The sequence below is a fragment of the Carcharhinus amblyrhynchos genome, chromosome 7, assembly GCF_965287045.1.
Source record: "Carcharhinus amblyrhynchos chromosome 7, sCarAmb.v2.hapA, whole genome shotgun sequence".
In the NCBI taxonomy this organism is placed as follows: Eukaryota; Metazoa; Chordata; class Chondrichthyes; order Carcharhiniformes; family Carcharhinidae; genus Carcharhinus; species Carcharhinus amblyrhynchos.
The window spans coordinates 3,525,109-3,545,044 of NC_137330.1; the positions used below are offsets into that span (position 1 = coordinate 3,525,109).

At 42.2% G+C, this 19,936-nt stretch overlaps 1 protein-coding gene across 1 annotated transcript in view; it reads right to left on the reverse strand.

Moving 5' to 3' along the window:
* LOC145345310 (Fc receptor-like protein 5) overlaps nucleotides 1-19,936 on the reverse strand; it is a 56,139-nt gene that overhangs the window by 4,152 nt on the left and 32,051 nt on the right. Inside the window, exons 11-15 of the mRNA XM_080193125.1 lie at nucleotides 11,863-12,165; nucleotides 10,173-10,274; nucleotides 7,374-7,404; nucleotides 3,139-3,230; nucleotides 290-355 (exon numbers count right to left, since the gene is read on the reverse strand). Of these exons, the coding sequence (XP_080049251.1) occupies nucleotides 290-355; nucleotides 3,139-3,230; nucleotides 7,374-7,404; nucleotides 10,173-10,274; nucleotides 11,863-12,165 (594 nt within the window). The remainder of the gene's footprint in view (nucleotides 1-289; nucleotides 356-3,138; nucleotides 3,231-7,373; nucleotides 7,405-10,172; nucleotides 10,275-11,862; nucleotides 12,166-19,936) is intronic.

The following is a 19,936-nucleotide window of genomic DNA, read 5'->3' on the forward strand; positions in this document are numbered from 1 at the left end:
GTTGTTTTCCCTGTAAGCGCAGGGCAAAATTGAAAAAAAAGTGGAAGGCCCGCTTTACTCTTTACGCTCGTTGAAATCAAATGGATCTAAATATTCCTAAATTTTCCAATCACATTTCTTACATTTGAAGTTTTTTTTATTGTAAGCATTATCGTTGCTACAAGCTGGTTTCTTTAAAAAAAAGTCGTAAAATGTAGACGAATAAATTTCGAAATAAGTATGTGTTCTTAAAGAGCGGAACTGCAATCATCACCAAACAACAGCAGCGATAAATACGGAAATGAATTACCAGAGCCTTTTGATTTTGTGATCGTGACAACCGAATAGACCATCCCAGCATTAGTCTCGCTATCATCTAAACAGATCAATCCGGAAAAAAAACAAACATGTTGTTTCAATATGTGTTGCAGATAATGGATGCATCCCAGGCATAATGCGAGGGGTGGCGAATAAAGGGAGAGTTTCAAAAGTACACAACTAACCACATAGATAGATAAATCAATGCATGACTACTAATATAGACAAATACACAGAATGATTACTGTAATTATTAGAAAACATCAATAATGTTTGACACTATTAGTATTCATTTTTGTAATATATACAGATATGTGTATTCGGTTATGATTATATTCCCTGGAGTTCAGAGGAAACAGGGGATCCCACGGGAACCTATAAAATTCTTCAGGGCTAATCGGAGATTAGGAGAAATTATTTCATGCAGGCAGTGATAAATCTGTTGAATTTCCTGCAATGGAAAGCAGTTGATGTCAAAACATTGCATGTTTCTAAAAAGTTGTTAGATCTACCTCTTGGATTGAAGGGGACCAGAGCATATGGGGAGAGGCGGAATCCGGTTAGTAAGTTCAATTATCACAACGAATGGTGGAGCAGGCCCGAAGGGCAGAATGACCTTGTCATTCTCCAACTTTCTTTATTTCATTGTCAAAGCATTGGTGTGTGTGGATGCATGTATTGTAATTACGTATTACAGTCAAAGACCCTGACAGTAAAAAAAGTGGAAAGAAATTCAATTGTTCGAGAATTTTGCTTCCAAAGCTTTAGCGTCGGTTTTGGCAGTCTATTATTTCGAATAATATAAAATTATTAGCTGCATTCGGATCAAAATCAAGCACATTGAACAAAGTCGATTCAAACATATTATGATGTATATATGCACACGTAATGTATACATTCCTGCAGCGTTTATTGCAATGGTTTAGAAGCAGCAATATTTGTTTAATATAAACGTTATTTTCCATTAACAACATAACTACATTAGACAGGCTGAGTGAATTGGGAAATGCATAGCAGGTGCAGCATAATGTGAGCGAATCCACCTCGGAAGTGGTGGAATAGGAAAGCAGATTATCATTTGAATGGGCGCAAATTGAGAGACGTGGATACTCAGCCTGACCTTGGTGGCCTCGCCCATCAGTCGCTGAAAGTAGACACATAGATGGAGCAGGCGGTAAAGGAGCAAAGTGTATTCTGGCCTCGATAGCGATAAGTTTTTTAGTATATGTTTCAGCATATTTTATTCGAGTTGTACAGGGCGTTAGTGAGCTGATGCCTGGAATATTCTGTGAAGTTATGCTATCCTTATCTGAGGAAGGATAATCTTTCTATAGAAGGAGCGCAGCAATGGCTTGCCAGGCTGATTAGTGGGATAGCAGGATTATCATTTGAGAAGGAACTAAATCGCTTAGGATCATATTCACTGAACTTTTGAAGGATAAGGGAGGTTCTCGCAGAAACATATAAAATTGTAATGGAGGTAAATAGGGTAGATTCAGAATGAATGTTCCAGATGATGGGAGTTCCAGAAATGTGAATCATGAGGTGAGGAGAGATTGCTTCGCCCAGAGAGTGGTGAACCTATGGAATTCACTGATGTATTGGTTACGCGCATTGGCCATGTTAAATTCTCCCTCAGTGTACCTGGTCAGACAACGGTGTATGGCGACTAGGGGATTTTCACACTAACTTAATTGCATTGTTTATGTAAGCCTTCTTGTGACACTAATAAATAAACTTTTAAACTTTAATCTTTACACAGAAGTAATTGAGGACAAAACGTTGCGTGTTTTCAAGAAGGGATTAGATATAGGACTTGAGGCTAAAAAAGATCAAGAGTTATGTGGGTAACTCGTGATCAGGCTATTGAATTTGCTATTCAGTTTTGATCACAATGAAAGACAGTGCAGGCTCGAATGGGCTAGCCCTACTTTTTACTTTCTGTGTACACATCTATGTAGATTGACTAAAACCTTAGCACCTTTATTGCTATTGCTGGATAACAAAGCATTGTGAATCAGACACTGATACACGCAATAGATATACAAAAGTCAGACCGGGAAAATGTCTGTGCCATAATAGTGATACTATTTGCAAATTAACTAATTTACCAAATGACAATTTAATTTTATTCAACTAATAGAGGTCCTGTGGTGCGAGTTGTAATGTATTACATGCAATCAGACTTTCCCAAAGGAATACGTGGAGTCTCATGATAACATCTACAGCCCGGTTGAACTTAATTATAGAAGTCCATATAACTAAGAAAAACAATTAAAGCTTAACTTCTGCATAACTGATGTTATCTACTGAACAGTTACTCGACTGACCATTGCGTGAATCTAAAAAGTCAAAAGAAAACATCAGTGGTATAGTTCCACAATTACATATTTGGGCATGAATGATCAATAATAAATCAATTGCGGATATTTATTCCTGCGTTTACAATATTTAAAATAATTCAACCAATAATTCTGGAGAATACAATACTTGTACGATGCTAGATGCGCAGGTAAAACATTTCTTTTTCTTGAACTATAGGATTGAGGAATATCTTTACATGGACATTGGCAACTGCCAGAAGCCAGTTCCCTTCAGTCATGCTCCGAAGACCATGAGGTTAGTATAGCAGAAATGTATTTTCTGGTCGTTCTAATTCAAGATCGATGAAACAGTCACGTGACTGTGAGGAATTAAAAATCATCCGTCATCACTTGAGTGGAGTACACAGGCAGTTCAACCAGATTTTTTTTCCGATTCTATCGTGATATTATGAAATGAACTAAGCAGGATGCACAAGGAAAATAAGTTACAATATGTTAACATCAGTTCTCGGCTTACCGATATTTTGACACGTTCCCACAAGTGCATGCTCACTCTTAATTTCAGGCGGAACTTCACTTGCGTCCTGAGGTCCATTTCTAGATGTATCACTTTGCACAAAAGACATACAGGTATTAACGAAGAATGTGCATAAGAATAAGGACGTCCAATTTAGCTTCTACAAAATGCAAACAAGAGAACACTTGCAACTCAAAAATTATCCAAAATAGAAATTTAAGTGCATTTATCATTAGTGTCACAAGTAGGCTTACGTTTGATTTGATTTATTATTGCCGCATGTATTAATATACAGTGAAAAGTATTGTTTGTTGCGCAATATACAGGTAAAACGTGCTGTTCATAGATAAGGAAACGAGAGAGAGCAGAATGACAGTCTTAGCTAGGGTGTAGAGAAAGATTAACATAATGCAAGGTAAGTCCATTCAAAAGCCAACAGCAGCAGGGAAGAAGTTGTTCTTGAGTCGGTTGGTACGTGACCTCAGACTTTTATATATTCTTTTTCCCAAAGAAGGTGGGAGAGAGAATGTCCGGGCTGCGTGTGGTCCTGGCTGCTTTGCTGAGGCAGCGGGAAGTGTAGACAGAGTCAATGGATGGGACGTTGGTTTGGGTGATGTGTTGGGCAACATTTGCGACCTTTTGTGTTTCCTTGTGGTCTTGGGCAGAGCAGGGGACATACCAAGCTGTGATACAACCAGAAAGAATGTTTTCTAAGATGCATCTGTAAAGGTTGGTGAGAGTCGTAGCTGAAATGTCTTTAGTCTTCTAAGAAAATATCGGCATTGTTGGGCTTTCGTAACTATATAGTGTAAGCATGGGGGGACGAGGACAGATTTTTGATAATCTGGACTTGAAGCTCTCGACCCTTTCTACTTTGTCCCCATTGATGTAGACAGGGGCATGCTTCCTGAAGTCAATGACAATCTCCTTCATTTTGTTGATATTGAGGAAGGCAGTATTGTTGCCGCACCAGTCCATAAGATTCTCTATCTGATTCCTGAACTCTTTCTCATCATTTTCTGAGATTCGACCCACTAAGGTGGCGTCATAAGCAAACTTGAATATCGATTTGGAGAGGAATTTTGCCTCACAGTCATAGGTATATAAGGAATACAGTAGGGGGATGAGAACACAGCCCTGTGGGACACCGGTGTTGAGGGTCATCATGGGAGGAGGTGTTGTTGCCTACCCTTAATGATTGTGGTCTGTGCGGTAGGAAGTTCAGGATCCATCACAGAGCGAGGTACCGAGGCCCAGGCCGGGGAGTTTGGAGATGAGTTTCATGGGAATAATATTGTGCTGAGTGCAGGACCAGGGAAATGGCGTCTGCTGTGGACCAATTGTGGCGGCAGGCAAACTGTAGTAGATCCAGATAGTCCGAGAGGCTGGAATTGATTTGTGTTATGATTAACCTTTCAAAGCACTTCATCCTGATGGAAATCAGAGCCACTGGCCAATTGTCATTAAGGCACACTGCTTATTTTGTCTCGGGTACGGAATGAAGGTCGTCTTCTTGAAGCAGATAGGGATCTCAGAATGTTGTAAAGACAGGTTGAAGATGTCTGAGAATACCTCCACCAGCTGATCCATGCAGGATCTGGGAGCAGAAAAAACAGCCTTGTGGTCTGATTTGCCAAAGTGTGGGCAGGCAATAGCGCGGTAGGCATGTTTGATATTTGTGTAGCAGTGATCTAGGATGTTTGGGCATCTGGTGGAGCAGAAGACGCATTGGCGATAACTTGGTAGTACGCTCTTGAGCTTGGCCTGATTGAAGTCCCCCGCACGATGAACATTAACACTGCAATGAAGGTAGTGTGAAAATCTGTTAGCCGCCACACTTCAGCCATGTTTGGGCACATTGGGGGAGAACTTAGCATGGCCAGTGCACCTCAACTGCAACTTTTGCGACTGTGGGAAGAAACCGCATTGGCCGGAACAATCCCACTCAAATACAAGGGAAACAGGCAGACTTCTCAGAGTCACCCAAGTCGGAATAGGACATGGATCCGTGCTGCTGCGAGGCAACAGTGAAAAACATTGTACCACCTTGCCGCACTATGCATGAAAACAGGAATTTGGAGAACATTCCGAATTTTCTGTTCAAGATTGTAAATTCGTCAGCGTCAGTTGGCAGTCCAATGTGCTTTTTAATGGCTTTCATCAACAATTTCCACCGCCTCCGAAGATAAACCCTGCGCCTCCCAACAACCCTCTGCTGTGTCAACAAGCATCCCCACATCTCCGCACAATGCATTTTCTAATGTTGTTAAACCAATAACTTCAATTTTTGCCGTGCTTGTCAGAGGAAGTTTTCTAACTTTGCGCCTGGTTGCTTCTTTCCCGTTTCAAACCGTTTCATAATCGTAAGAACCTTCCATCGCGATACCACCTCAGATAGCGTTCTCAGGTTTATCTTTTCAAACATGCTGAAAAGTGAACTCTTTCACTGTACATCTACCCCTGGTAAACATCCAATGTAACCTTTCTAAAAACATTGCAGCTTTCGTGAAATGCTGAAATCAGAACTACCCTCAAAAGCCGAACTCAAACATTCAAAGTGGCGTATTAATCCCGGTGTGACATTTTTAATTAGATAACTGATGCCTGCACTTACAAACCCAAGTGCAAACCCAAATAAGCATCATATCAACAGCTGTTAAAATCAGTCTATGGGGACACCTCCCTGTTCCGTATTAGTTACATTGATGTTAATCATTGCGCGCTGCTCAACATTGAACTCCAACTTCCTTCTTCTGTTCATATAACCGTTCCCTCTCTGCTCTCTTGCTGATGGCAACTCCAGTAATTCTTAGACGTCGCATGACCAATTCGGCGATCTCCCCCATACTTTGAAATGTTGTTCCCTCAACCCAATTCTGCCTCCATTATGTGATTGGGAAGTACAAATGTTGGGAAGTATAAAGATCATTCAGCTTATTCTTGAATACCAACGCTTTAGCTCATTTAACTCTTATGATCCATCTACCTTAACCCAGTGCTTCTCGTAATTGATCAAACTCGCTCACCATGAAAACAATGTTGTTGTCAATTAATTTGATCAGCTTCTATCTTCTTTTAACGCATATTGTCGCAGAACTATTTCGCTGCATAGGGAAGCGATTTGCCCCTTCATGTCTCTGCCGACATTCGGAACGAGCGTTATCAATTATTGCCATTCCCCTGCCTTTTTCCTGCTTTGCGTCCATGTAAGTATTTACCCAATACTCTGATCATTACACAAGTACATCTGCAAATATTTTCCTCAACGCCTCTTGTATCTTAGGTATTATTCACCATTGCGCGGTCTTGAACCTTTTTATTTCGTGTATACATCATTATAAATAAACCATGATCTGCAATGAATGGGTTGATGAAGGAATACCAACGCTGAATTGTTAAAAGCGAATAGGAGTAAGACAGAGCAAATCGGAGTAAGACAAACCCTTTAAATGTCCTAATGAAAATGTAGGGACAATTAAGTTTGGTTGAGGCAGTGTCATTGATACTCAGCATCTCATACTCAGAAGTCATTGTCTAAAATATATGTAAATTTATCTATCTTTTTGATATGGGTTTTCCTCAACTTCCTCACTGTTATTGTTAATCGGCTAGTCAAATGGCAGGTCAAAAGCAAGAGCTGCACTTAATGAACGGATCAGTTGTAACCGGATCAAGTCTAAATGTATCATAGAGTATTGATAGCGCAATGAGTCATGACTGCCGAAGTAAAATTGAACTTTTTCCACTATACCCACACTAATATACAGTAGCATTCATGGAGGGCGGCACGGTGAAACAATGGTTAGCACTGCTGCCTCACAGCAACAGGAATCCGGGTTCAGTTGCAGCTTTGGGTGAATATCTGTTTTTGGTCACCGTGTCTGTGTCGGTTTCCATCGGGTTGTCCAGTTTCCTCTCACAGTCCAAAGATGTACAGGTTACGTGGATTGGTCATGCTAAATTGCCTGTGGTGTCCCAAGATATGTGGGTGTGCATAAATTAGCGTTGGTAGCATGTGGGTTTAGGGAACCAGGACAGGGTATAGGGCCTGGGTTAGTCACTGTTCGAAGATCCATGCAGACTAGATGGGCAGATTGTCCGCTGCTGCACTTTAGGGATTCTGTGACTCCATGGTGAATTACTGAAAGATTTGCATCATGGGCCAAAACGACGTTTACACCTATCTTTCTTCTTTTAACACATACACGTTCATAATAAAAATTTGGATAACTTACCCCTGCTGCTGGGAAACGCTGGAAGGATTGTCTAGATAAAACAAGAATGGACATTGGTCAGAATGTTATCTTGTAAACATTTCATGACAATCGCTTACAGATGACTTGCGTTTATTTCGCTGATCGGAAAACAGCGAACACTTTAATTGGTCATAATTGCAAAGTACTTCCAGTCCATGCATTAAGTTGAAGGTCGTATTATGCGTTATGAACTGAACAAACAACATTGTTTAAACTTGCACTTTGCCTTATAATTTACCGAAATTGTTTGGAAACTCGCTGTTGAGCAAACACAAAGCTCGCTACAGAACACGTGAGTTGTGTGTGATCAGAGCAAGGTATTTTGCGTGTTTCACAGTTATTTTGAAGTACTGATTGGCTCCGAAGCAGAGATTTTAACAGGATGTAATTAAATGTCAGGAACGGTAGAACAGTAGTTGACGTAATTATCGGTTGGGGGGGAAATGACTCTAAAAAGAAAAGCTACGTGCTGTTTTAATTTCTAGTTTATAGACCTCCAGCAACCGAGTTCCATCCTGTATAGCGTCCATTTTAAATTCCTGATTATGTCATTGTTTAAGGCTTACCACCCCGAAATTTAGAAGAACACTTCTCAAAGATTTTCAATCTATCAACATAACCGAAAACACTCACTCCCTCTATATTCTCGATTTTTTTAATTTCACTTCTATGTCCACAATTTTACACGACAGACCAACCTCTCCTTCACTGACTCTGTCTACACTTTCCGCTGCCTCGGAAAAGCAGCCAGCATAATTAAGGGTATACGCACAGCAGACATTCTCTCTTCCCCACCTTCTTCCGTTGGCAAAAAGATACAAAAGTCTGACGTCACGCAACAAGCGACTCAAGAATAGTTTCTACCCTGTTGCCACCAGACTTTTGAATGGAAATACCTTGCATTAAGTTGATCTTCCTCTAGATTCTAGCTATGACTGCAACACTACGTTCTGCACTCTCTCGATTCCTTCTCTCTGAATGGTACACTTTGTCTGTATTGCACGCAAGAAACATTTTTCACTGTGTACTAGTACATGGGACAATAATCAAACAAATCATATCAAAAATTAAACACTCAACTATTTCTGATATGGAGGTTCATCATAACGCCCTTATATTTACACTCTGAAAAAAATACTTAGCATGAACAAAGTGGTTCTTTATGCATCTGTTGAAATGTTTCAAGTTAAGCACTGCACCCATGAGCAGTCCACACACAAATCTAAACAGTCACCGTTTGAACCTATTCTGTTACTTCTCACTGAACTAAGGTGTTGCAACCCATGTTCCAGCCGATTATTTACTCTATGTGTTTTGCTTTGTGGCATTTGATGATACTCCAATGTGTAACAGCCATGTCCACAATGCCCGTTGCAGAATCTTCATCAACTATGCAATTTTCCTGAGCAGATTACTCAGCAAGATTAACAAAACATTATTTACATTTGTCAAATGTATGCCAAAGTATCGATTCATTCATTGTAGATCAAACTTTTGTGAATATCATCTAAGATTATAATTTCGGAAAGTTTTTTTTCTGTATTTAGTTGAATGGCTTTGTTTCAGTGGTTAAGATTTGTAACAACTGCAGATTTCCACTCCTCTCCCACCAAACCTGCCTCTAAGAAGGATATGAACAAGAACGATTATGGGCAATGTAAGCTAAATTTCTCATTTAGTTTATTCAGAGTCCCTATATGCATCCCACCTTTCTTCTTAACTCATCCAATTTAAGTTCAACTAACGTTCCATTCGCACCTCTTTGTATTCAGTTTGCATCTGGTCCACATTCTAAGTTCCTCAGCTTTCATTACGAGGGTTGGTGCACAACTCCTCCAAGTGCAGAATATCAAAACCCTGATTTAAAAAGCGAACCTCCTTATTGATGAGCACTGCAATAAGCAAATATACGCGTTAATTGCGATGAACGTTGTCAGCCTGACCATTTTTTTCCAACCAGAATATCCTGCCAAATATCATTGCACTACAGCATGGAGAATTTCAGGAAAGTATTAATGATTTACCATGTGTTATCTATCTTTTATCTAATTCCCATTTCTACAGCAGACCACGTGACATGTGCTGGTTGCTCCTCACACTCCATCTCAGCGAAATGCAGGGAAAAAAATGAAAATCCCAAACCTGATAAACGCAAGCCTTTTAACAACCACCGGTAGAGTAGATCGTTAACACTCTTGGAATGAGCTACATGTGCCTCTGCTTTTCATTTTACACACACCAGGAAAAGCATAAGAATACCATGTTTCAGAGAATGGCAACAATTTGTAAGATGGGAGGCAACGGCACCATTGCATGGCAGGTTGATTCAAATTGGCTGGGGCAAAGTTTGCTAGAAAAGATAAACATTCATACGCAGGAATCTGATTCACAAAAAGAAAATCACACCTTGAAGCATCCCTTTTTTGGTAGTAACGGGAGGTTTCTGAATTGTTTTCTTCTTGGAAGTGCCAGATCTCACCAAATTCAAATTGGCCAATCTATCGGGCGTCGTTGTATTTTTCTCTTTCCAGACAAGTTATTTAGGCCGTCTAAGTTTCGGCATCGTTATGTTTGCGCTAATAAATGCAAGATGGCAAAGCTTTGGCAACGTGTTTCTCTGCTCACAGCTTTTCAAGTTATTCTAAGGAATTGATTGTTTTATTATATCTGAAAACACTGTTTGTTCATGGAAGTCACCCTGTTAGATACATAGCCCTATAATTAAATATTGAGCAGATATAATCTTGTTGAGGGACTTTTGCATTGTACATTTCCTACCTTGCTTCTTTTTCCTCTGTCTGGAGCAAAACCATGCAAGTACAGCAGGGATAAGGATGATTGCTGAAACCGATGCGCTGATGGCAGCTGTATGGCTCTGCGCTAGATTGAAATAAAGTTATCTTATGAACATCTTGGTACCGCATCAGGCGTCAAATATTACATATTGCACTGTGACTTCTGCACAATAACCATTCGTTCTCTTTTTGCCTCAGTATCTCAGCAGGTAAATACTAACCCCTGTACCACCAAGTTGCATGTTTGATTATTGCAATGTTGTAGCTTCTGGCCTAGTAATTCCCAACAACAATAAAATGTAGCCAATCCAAAAATCCAATTTCCACGTTCAATGCCTCTCTTTTATTCAACTATAAAACTATGGATACCCCCTATACGGCCTGCACGGATTCTCGGAAACAGCACCCCACACTGATCTTCCCCTCTACTCTATCCCTGTAACCCGGACATTTATGATGGCATATTCACGTAACAAACATTTTGGGACACTAAGGAGTCATTTAGCATCTAACCTGCACATATTTGGAATCACTTCCGTGCAGTTCCTATGCGATAAATGTAGACACTGAAATGAATAATCTTATGAGCTTACAAAGACACATCAACTCCATTTTCTACTCACAACCTACGACGGCCGATTGAAACGAAATGCTACTTTTGTCCCATCATACCTGGAAGCACTTTGAATCAACTCCTCCGAACGAACTGGTCACATTTCAATCAATATTATCGTCTACAGTCACCTCTCCCTCCTCTCTTTCTCTTTCTGCCTCCCCCGCCCGTCCCCACCTACCCCCCCCCCCACCCCACCACACCCACCGCCAGTTTGACCGTACTTTATGAAGAATGGCTGAATATTTTATCTATGGGCTCATTTAAGATTTGACAAATGAGAGTGAACAATGTGGAAATATAAAAAAAAGTGATTGGGGTTTCTCAGGGCAGATACCAGGCAGCATGTTTCTACTTGTAGAAGGGACCAGGACTACAGGACACAGTGCAATATCACAGGCGCATTTTTTGGATGGATATCATAAAGTCCCTACAGTGCAGAAGAAGGCCATTTCGCCCATCAAGTCTGTACAGGGTTCAAAACAACCAGGCCCTATCCCCTTAACCCCATTTACTACCCTGCTAGCACAGCCCCCAGCCCCACACCCGCCCCGGAAGACGGGTCCCTGGCATTGGCGCGGCAGTGCTAACCGCTATGCCACCGTGCTGCCCAAGAGTTATTTTCTGTCTCCCTCGAGGAGACATGAAATAGTTACTGGAAAAGTGATCTCCTACCATTACTCAAGTTGGGCCATTGAATTTACCCAAAGCGGATTTTGGAGTCAGCTTGGAATCAAGCAGTATGGTGAAAGAAGAGAAGAAAGATCAGACAACAATGAAATAAGTTCAAAGTGCGTGTCCTTATAACTCATAAGTTGATGTTTTGTCCTTCGCAATCTCTCTCAAGATCACAATCTCCAAAGTTTTTATGTTGAATCGCATTTAAATGTTGCTGGGTTGTTAGAGAAGCAATGTTGTTTTATCACTATAAAAATGAAAAGCTGAAATGTAATGTTGACATGGCGTCCATCATGTTGTATGCGCAAAAGTGAATCATTGAGATGTGTACCTGAAGGAAAAGTGCACCATAACTTCAACTTGAGTCAGAATATCCAGTTACCTGGTGCTGTAATATCGACATAATTGCTGGTTGTGTTAAATGACACTTCATTTGGCCCTCTGTTTATCACTGCACAGTGATATCGCCCTTTGTCGCGTATCTGGAACGAATGAATATTCAGCTGACTCCCATCCGTGCTGAAATTATAATAATTGCTGGCGTTTTCCAATTGCTGATTGTTTAGGTACCAATGGAAATGTGGCAAAGTACCTTCCTTCAATTGGCAGTGAAGAACGAGAGGATCACCGATTGAAATCTCAGTTTTGTTCGAGTTCGAAGTTAGAAAAGCGCCGGCAACAGGAACTGAAGAGAAACAAATAAGTTTGCAAGGTTAGAAAATTAATTTACAGTGGCACAGTGGTGCGGGTGATAGAGTGGTTTGCTAACTAACCCGGGTTTGATTACCGGTTTGGGCCACTGTCAATGTGGAGTTTGCATGCTCTCTATGTTTGCGTGCGGTTCTCCGGATGCTCCGGATTCCTCCCACAGTCCAAAGATGTGCAAGTTCGCTGAATTTCCCAGGGTAACTTCTCCCTCCGTGTACCCGAACAGGGGTAACGACTAGGGGATTTTCAAGGTAATTTGACTGCAGTGTGAATGTAAGCGTAATTGTTACTAATAAATAAATAAATAAGATTGGAAAACGGAAGCCTGTTTTGGATGCTATCTTGGATTAAATTTCATTCATTCAATTCCCTTTCCATTCAAAATCCTGACGATTTCTCTGGGCACTCGATTTCAAAGCCCACCGCTGCAAGTGTTGGAATTTGAAGTAAGCAACAAATCTGAAATTTAAATTGCCACCCGAGCTTGCTGCGGACGCAGAGAGTGGACATGAAAGATCACTGGCCGATAGAATAAAGGATAATTCTAAGTTGTTTTACAGGTGCATGAAGATTAAAGGGGTAACTAGGGAAAGAGTCGGTCCCACAGTGATCATTTGTGTGTGGAGTCAAAGGACATAGTTAAGGTTGTAATTCGTGTGGACAGATTGTGTTGGTGTCCACTAGTGGAAAGACGATGCGGCTAAAAAGAAAAATCAGGAGAAGGCCTGTTATCAAGTTAGATCAATTTACGTACACATTGATTAAGAAGTTGAGAATTCTGGATGGCTTAAAAATAGATAAATCTTCAGGGCCGAATGAAATGCATCCCAGGATATTGAGTGAGCCAAGAGAGGAGAAAACTTGTGTACTAGCAATAATTTTCAATTCCTCCCAGGTCACATGAGAGATGCCAGAGGACTGGAAAATAACAAATTTGGCATACTATTAAAGAACGGAGGAAGTAAAAACCAAAAAAAACATAGACTAGTCAGCCAATCCACAGTGATGGTGGTTGGGGAGTTGGGGGTGGGGGAGGGCGGAGGGTGGAGGAGGGAGGGTTGTCAGAAGTAATTCTGTGACATAGAATTAACCTGCATTTGGAGGGGCAGGGATTAATCATAAACAGTCAGCATGCATTTGTTAAGGAGAGGTCGTGTCTGATCGATGTTGTTTGAGTTTTCGTAGAGATGGCCAGATATGTGGATGAGGATAATGCATACAGCATAATCTTCCTCGACTTCAGCAAGGCTTTTTTCAGCGACCCACGAGGGGTACTGAAGGTAAGACCCCATGGGATCAAATAAAATTTGGACAATGGGTCTTGAATTGGCGGAGTGGTAGGAAGCAGATGTGATGTACCACAAGTGCTTTTTGGACTGGAACATAAGAACATAAGAAATAGGAGCAGGAGAAGGCCATCTAGCCCTTCGAGCCTGCCCCGCCATTCAATAAGATCATGGCTGATCTGTCGTGGCTCAGTTCCACATTCCCGCCCTCTCCCCATAACCCTTAATCCCCTCGCTTATCAAAAACCCATCAACCCGCGTCTTAAAAATAGTTAGCGAGGCAGCCTCCACCACTTCAACAGGCAGAGAATTCCAGAGATTCACCACCCTTTGAGTGAAGAAGTTTCTCCTCAACTCCGTTCTAAACCGCCCCCCCTTTATCTTGAGGCTGTGCCCCCTAGTCCTACTGTCCTTTCTGAGTGGGAAGAGTCTCTCCACCTCTATCCTATCCATCCCATTCATCATCTTATACGTCTCAATGAGATCTCCCCTCATTCTTCTAAACTCTAATGAGTACAAGCCTAGTTTATTCAGCCTCTCCTCATAGCTCAACCCCCTCAACTCCAGTATCAGCCTAGTAAACCTCCTCTGCACTCCCTCCAAGGCCAAAATACCCTTGCGTAAGTGCGGCGACCAAAACTGCACACAGTACTCCAGCTGCAGCCTCACCAATGCCCTATACAACTGCAGCAAGACCTCCCTACTTTTATATTCAATCCCCCTCGCTATGAAGGCCAGCATCCCATTCGCCTTCCTGACCACCTGCTGCACCTGCAGGCTGGGTTTCTGCGACTCATGCACAAGGACCGCGAGGTCCCTCTGCACCGTCGCCTGCTGCAGTTTTTCGCCACGTAAGTAATAGTCCTTCCTACCATTATTCCTACCAAAGTGGACCACCTCGCACTTTCCAACATTAAATTCCATTTGCCATTTCCTGGCCCATTCGCCCAGCCTATCTAGATCCTTCTGCAGACTCTCCACACCCTCCGCGCAATTTGCCATTCCACCAATCTTGGTGTCATCAGCAAATTTCGACACCATACACTCTGTTCCCTTCTCCAGATCATCTATATCAGGTTCTGCAGGAATTCTTGCTCAGGATCTTGCAGTTTGTGATATATTGATGATTTAAACATGAACGTGGGAAGTTGATCAGTAAATTCGTAGGTGACACGAAAATTGCTCGGGTATACAATAATGTGGAGAATATTCTTAGATTATAGAAGGATATAAGTGGGCTGATCAGATGAGCTGATATTAATGATTGGAAATAGATTCAGATAAGTGTAAGATGACGCACTTTGAAGGGTCAAACAAGACAGGGGAATATATGACGAATGGTAGGGGTCTGGGAAGCGCAGAAATCAGAGGGACATTCTTGTCCATGTACATTGGTCACTTAAGGTAGCAGAAGCGGTGGACAATATGGTTAAGAAATCATGTGGTATACTTGTCTTTATTAGATGATGTTTACTGTATAAGAGCAGGAGGACATGCTAAAACAGTTCGACCATTGATCAGTTCACGGCTACAACAGCTCTGCAATATACATTATCGGAGGGATGTGATATCACGAGGAATGATGCAAAGCTTTCTATACACATATAAAGAGCAAGGGAGAGGGCTGGCTCACTCAAGGACAGGAAAGGGAATTTATGCGTGGAGTCAGAGGAAATGGGTGAGGTGCTAAATGAGTATTCACCAAAGAGAAGGCTGGATGGATGATAAGTCAGGGAAAGGATGAGTAGATAATTTGAGTCATGTGATCAAAAAGGAGGCGGTATTGGGGTTCTTGAGAAACATTAAGGTAGACGAGTCCCCAGGGTTTGATGGGATATACCCCAGAATACTGAGAGAGGCAAGGGAGGAAATTGCTGGGGCCTTGCGAGAAATCTTTGTATCCTCACTGGCTACAGGGGAGGTTCCAGAGGATTGGAGAATAGCCAATGTTGTTCCTTTGTTTAAGAAGGGTAGCAAGAATAATCCAGTAATTACTGGCCGATCAACCTTACATCAGTGGTAGGGAAATTGTTGGAGTGGATGCTTCGAAACAGGATTTATTCCCACTTGGAAGTAAGTGGACGTATTTGTGAGAGGCAACATGGTTTTGCGAAGGGAAGGTCATGTCTCACGAACTTGACCAAGTTTTTTGCTGAGGTGACAAAGATGATTGATGAGGGTGGGACAGTAGATGTTGCCTACATGGACTTCAGGAAGGCCTTTGACAAGATCCCTCATGGCAGACTGGTGCAGAAGGTGAAGTCGCATGGGATCAGAGGTGAGCTGGCAAGGTGGATACAATACTTATTCGACAATCACCAGGCAAAACTATTCTCTTCCTGTTGGGAAACTCTTCAGCGGTCACGGGCCTGCGGCCTCTGATCTTCAGGTAAACGTTCTGCAAGGAGGCCTTCGTGACACACAACAGCTCAGAGTCGCTGAGCAGAGACTGATAGCCAAGTTCTGCATACATGAGGACGGCCTCAACCAGGATCTTGGGTTCATGTCACACTAGCTAAAACCCCCACGACTTGCCTGGATTTGCAAAATCTCACTAACTGTCCTGTCTGAAGACAATACGCGTCTCTTTAACTGTGCTTAATGCTCTCTCTACTCACATTGTCTGTACCTTTAAGATTTGACTAGCTGTAAAGAATCCCATTCCAATCATTATTTTGTAAATCGAGTTTGTGTCATTATATGCCCTGTCTGTGAACAGAGCTCCCACTCACGTGATGAAGGAGCAACGCTCCAAAAGCTAGTGGTGTTTGCTACCAAGTAAACCTGTTAGACTTTAACCTGGTTTTGTGAAGCTTCTTACTTGATAAAGAAGACAGAGGGTAGCAGTGGAATGGTGTGTTCCTCAATGGAGGGCTGTGACAAGTAGTGTTCCTCAGGGACCAGAGCTGGGACCTTTGTTGTTTGTAATGTATACATATAAATGATTCGGAAGAAAATGTAACTGGATTCATTTAGTAAGTGTGCGGGCGACAAAAAGGTTGGTGATCTGTGGGTAGTGATGAGGACAATCAGAGGATACAGTAGGGTATAGATCAGTTTGAGACATGGGGGTGGAAAGACGGCAGATGAAGTTTAATCCAAACACATGTGAGGTAATGCATTTTGGAAGGTCTAATACAGATGGGAAATGTGCACTAAATAATGCCCTTAAGAGTACTGATAGGCAAAGGGATCTTTGTGTACAGGTACACATGCCATTGAAAGTGGCAATGAACGTGGAGAAGATGGTCAAGAAGGCATATGGCATTCTTGCTTTCATAGGCTGGGGTATTGAGTTTAAAATTTGGCAAGTCATGTTGGAGCTTTATAGAATATTAGTTAGGCTGCACTTGGAATAATGTGTTCATTTTCTGGTCACCACACTACCAGAAGAGTGTGGAGGCTTTGGAGAGGGTACAGAAAAGTTTGTTGCCTGCTATTGAAGTCATTGGCTATGAGGGGAGGTTGGAGAAACTTGGTTTGCTCTCACTGGATCAATGGAGGTTGAGGGATGACCTGATACAAGTCTACAAGATTATGAGAGGCATGGACAGAATGGATAGTCAGAATTTTTTCCCGGGGGGAAGGTTCAATTACTAGGGGGGCATAAGTTTAAGGTGTGACGTGCAAGGTTTAAAGAGATGTACAAGGCAGATTTTTAACATGGAGTAGTGGATGCCTGGAGCTTGTTGCCGGGGGAGATAGTGGAAGCGGATAGGGTAGTGACTTTTAAGGGGTGTCTTGACAAGTATATAAGTAGGATAGGAATTGAGGGATATGGTCCTCAGAAGGGTAGGGGGTTTTAGTTGACAGGCAGCATGGCCGGTGCAGGCTTAGAGGGCTGAAGGGCCTGTTCCTGTGTTGTAATTTCCTTTGATCTTTGTTCTTGATGATTTACTGTGTTGTTGCCTGGGTTGGAGCATGAATGGAGCAAACAGGGGGTGAGTCTGGGTAAGGTGCCATTTCCAAGAGTCGGTGCAGTGTCATTGGACCGAAATGGTCTCCCTCTGCACTATGAGCATTCTATGGGATTCTAAACATTTCCTCTCACTGGGGGATCAATGACCAGGTGGTATAGTTGTGCACTAAGGGGAAGGAGATTTAGAGGGGTGTGAGGAAAACGTTTTTTTTTACTAAAAGGATGGTTGGACTCTGAAACGAACTACCAAAAGATTAGTGCAGACAGATACGCCCATAACATTGAAGCAGAAATGGAATCTGCATTGGTGATGCCAAGGCATGCAAGGTTCAGCTAAGTAGAGAAAAGTAGGATTTTAATAATTCGAGGGTTTGTCTTTGACTGAGGCAGATGAGATGGAGAAAAGGACCCTTTTCTGCCATATGCACATCAATGGTTCAATGACAATAAATCAGATGCATGGCTTGTATGTGAATCACTAATTTTATTCCACCACTAAATTCTTGCCAATCTGTACTGCCTTGAAGGACAAGGGAAGTGGCTGCATGAGAACACCACTGTTTGCAACTCGCCCTCTGACCCACACAGATTAGCCAGCAGAATTAAGGAAAATTCTAATGCTTTTTATGCATATATAAAAAGCAAGAGGGTAGCCAGGGAAAAGGTTGGCCTACTCAAGGACAGGGGAGGGAGTCTATGCGTGGAGTCAGAGGGAGTGGTCGAGATATTAAATGAGTACTTAGATCATAGATCCCTGCAGTGCAGAAAGAGGCCATTCGGCCCATCGAGTCCACACCAAACACAATCCCACCCAGGACGTACCCCCATATTCCTACATATTATACCCACTAATCCCTCTAACCTGTGCTAGCCTGGACACTAAGGGGCAATTTCTTAGTATGACCAATCAACTTAACCAGCACATCTAGTGTGGGAGGAAACCGAAGGAAACCCACACAGACACGAGGAGAACGTGTAAACTCCACACAGACAGTGACCCGAGCCGAGAATCGAACCCAGGACACTGGAGCTGTGAAGCAGCAGTGCTAACCACGCGTGCTACCGTACTTTGCATCAATATTCACAAAAGAGAAGGACTTCGTGGATGGTGATTCTGGGAAATGGTGTGTAGATACTTTGAGTCATGTTGAGATCAAAAAGGAAGAGGTATTGGGGTTTTTGAGAAACATTAAGTTAGACAAGTCCCCAGGGCCTGATGGGATATACCCCAGTGTACTGAGAGAGGCAAAGGAAGAAATTGCTGGGGCCGTGAGAGAAATCTTTATATCTTCACTGGCTACAGAGGAGGTCGCAGAGGAATGGAGAATAACCAAAGTTGTTCCTTTGTTTAAGAAGGGTAGCAAAATAATCCAGGTAATTATAGGCCAGTGAGTCTTACATCAGTGGCAGTGAAATTATTGGACAGAGTTTTTCAAAACAGGATTTACTCTTACTTGGAGATAAGTGGGCGTATTAGCAAGAGTCAACATGATTTTGTGAAGGGTAGGCCGTGCCTCACTAACTTGATCAAGGTTTTTGAGAAAGTGACGAAGATGATTGATAATGGTAGGGCAGTGGATGTAGTCTACATGGACTTCATTAAGGCTTTTGATAAGGTTCTTCATGGCAGGCTGGTGAAGAAGGTGAAGTCGCATGGAATCAGAGGTAAATTGACAAGGCCGATACAGAACTGGCTCGGTCATAGAAGACACAGAGTAGGAATGGAAGGATGTGTCTCTGAATGGACGACTGTGACAAGTAGCGTTCCTCAGAGATCAGTGCTGGGACTTTTGCTGATTGTAATATGTATCAAAAATTTGGAGGAAAATGTAATCGGTTTTGAAAATTTGCGGACGACACAAAGTTTGGTGGATTTGTGGATATTGATGAGGGCCATCAGAGAATACAGCAGGTTATAGGTCGGTTGGAGACGTGGGTGGAGAGATGGCAGATAGAGTGTAATTCCGACAAATGTGAGGCAATGCATTTTGCAAAGTATAATACAGAGAGGAATATACAGTAAATGGCAGAACCCTCAAGAGTATTGATAGGCAGAGGTATGCAGCTACACAGTTCACCGAAAGTGGCAACGCAGGTGAAGAAGATATTTAAGGAGGCATATGGTATGCTTGCCTTCAACGGCCGGTGCTTTGAATTTAATAATTGACAAGTTATGTTGAAGCCTTCTAGGATCTTAATTAAGCTGCACTTGGAAAATTGTGTTCAATTCTGGCCGCCACACTACCAGAAGAATGTGGAGGCTTTGGAGAAGGTACAGAAAATACTTACCAGAATGTTGCTTGGCATGGAGGGCATTAGCTATGATGAGAAGTTGGAGAAACTTGATTTGTTCTCAGTGGAACAAATCCACTGGTTGAGGGCGACCTGAGAGAAGTCTATAAGATTATGACGGGCATATAGAGAGTGGAGAGTCGTATGTTTCTTTCCCAGGGTGGAAGAGTCAATTACTAAGGCGCATAAGTTTAAGGTGCGAGGGGCAAGTTTTAAACGAGATGAATGAGGAAGTGCCATTTAGCACAACC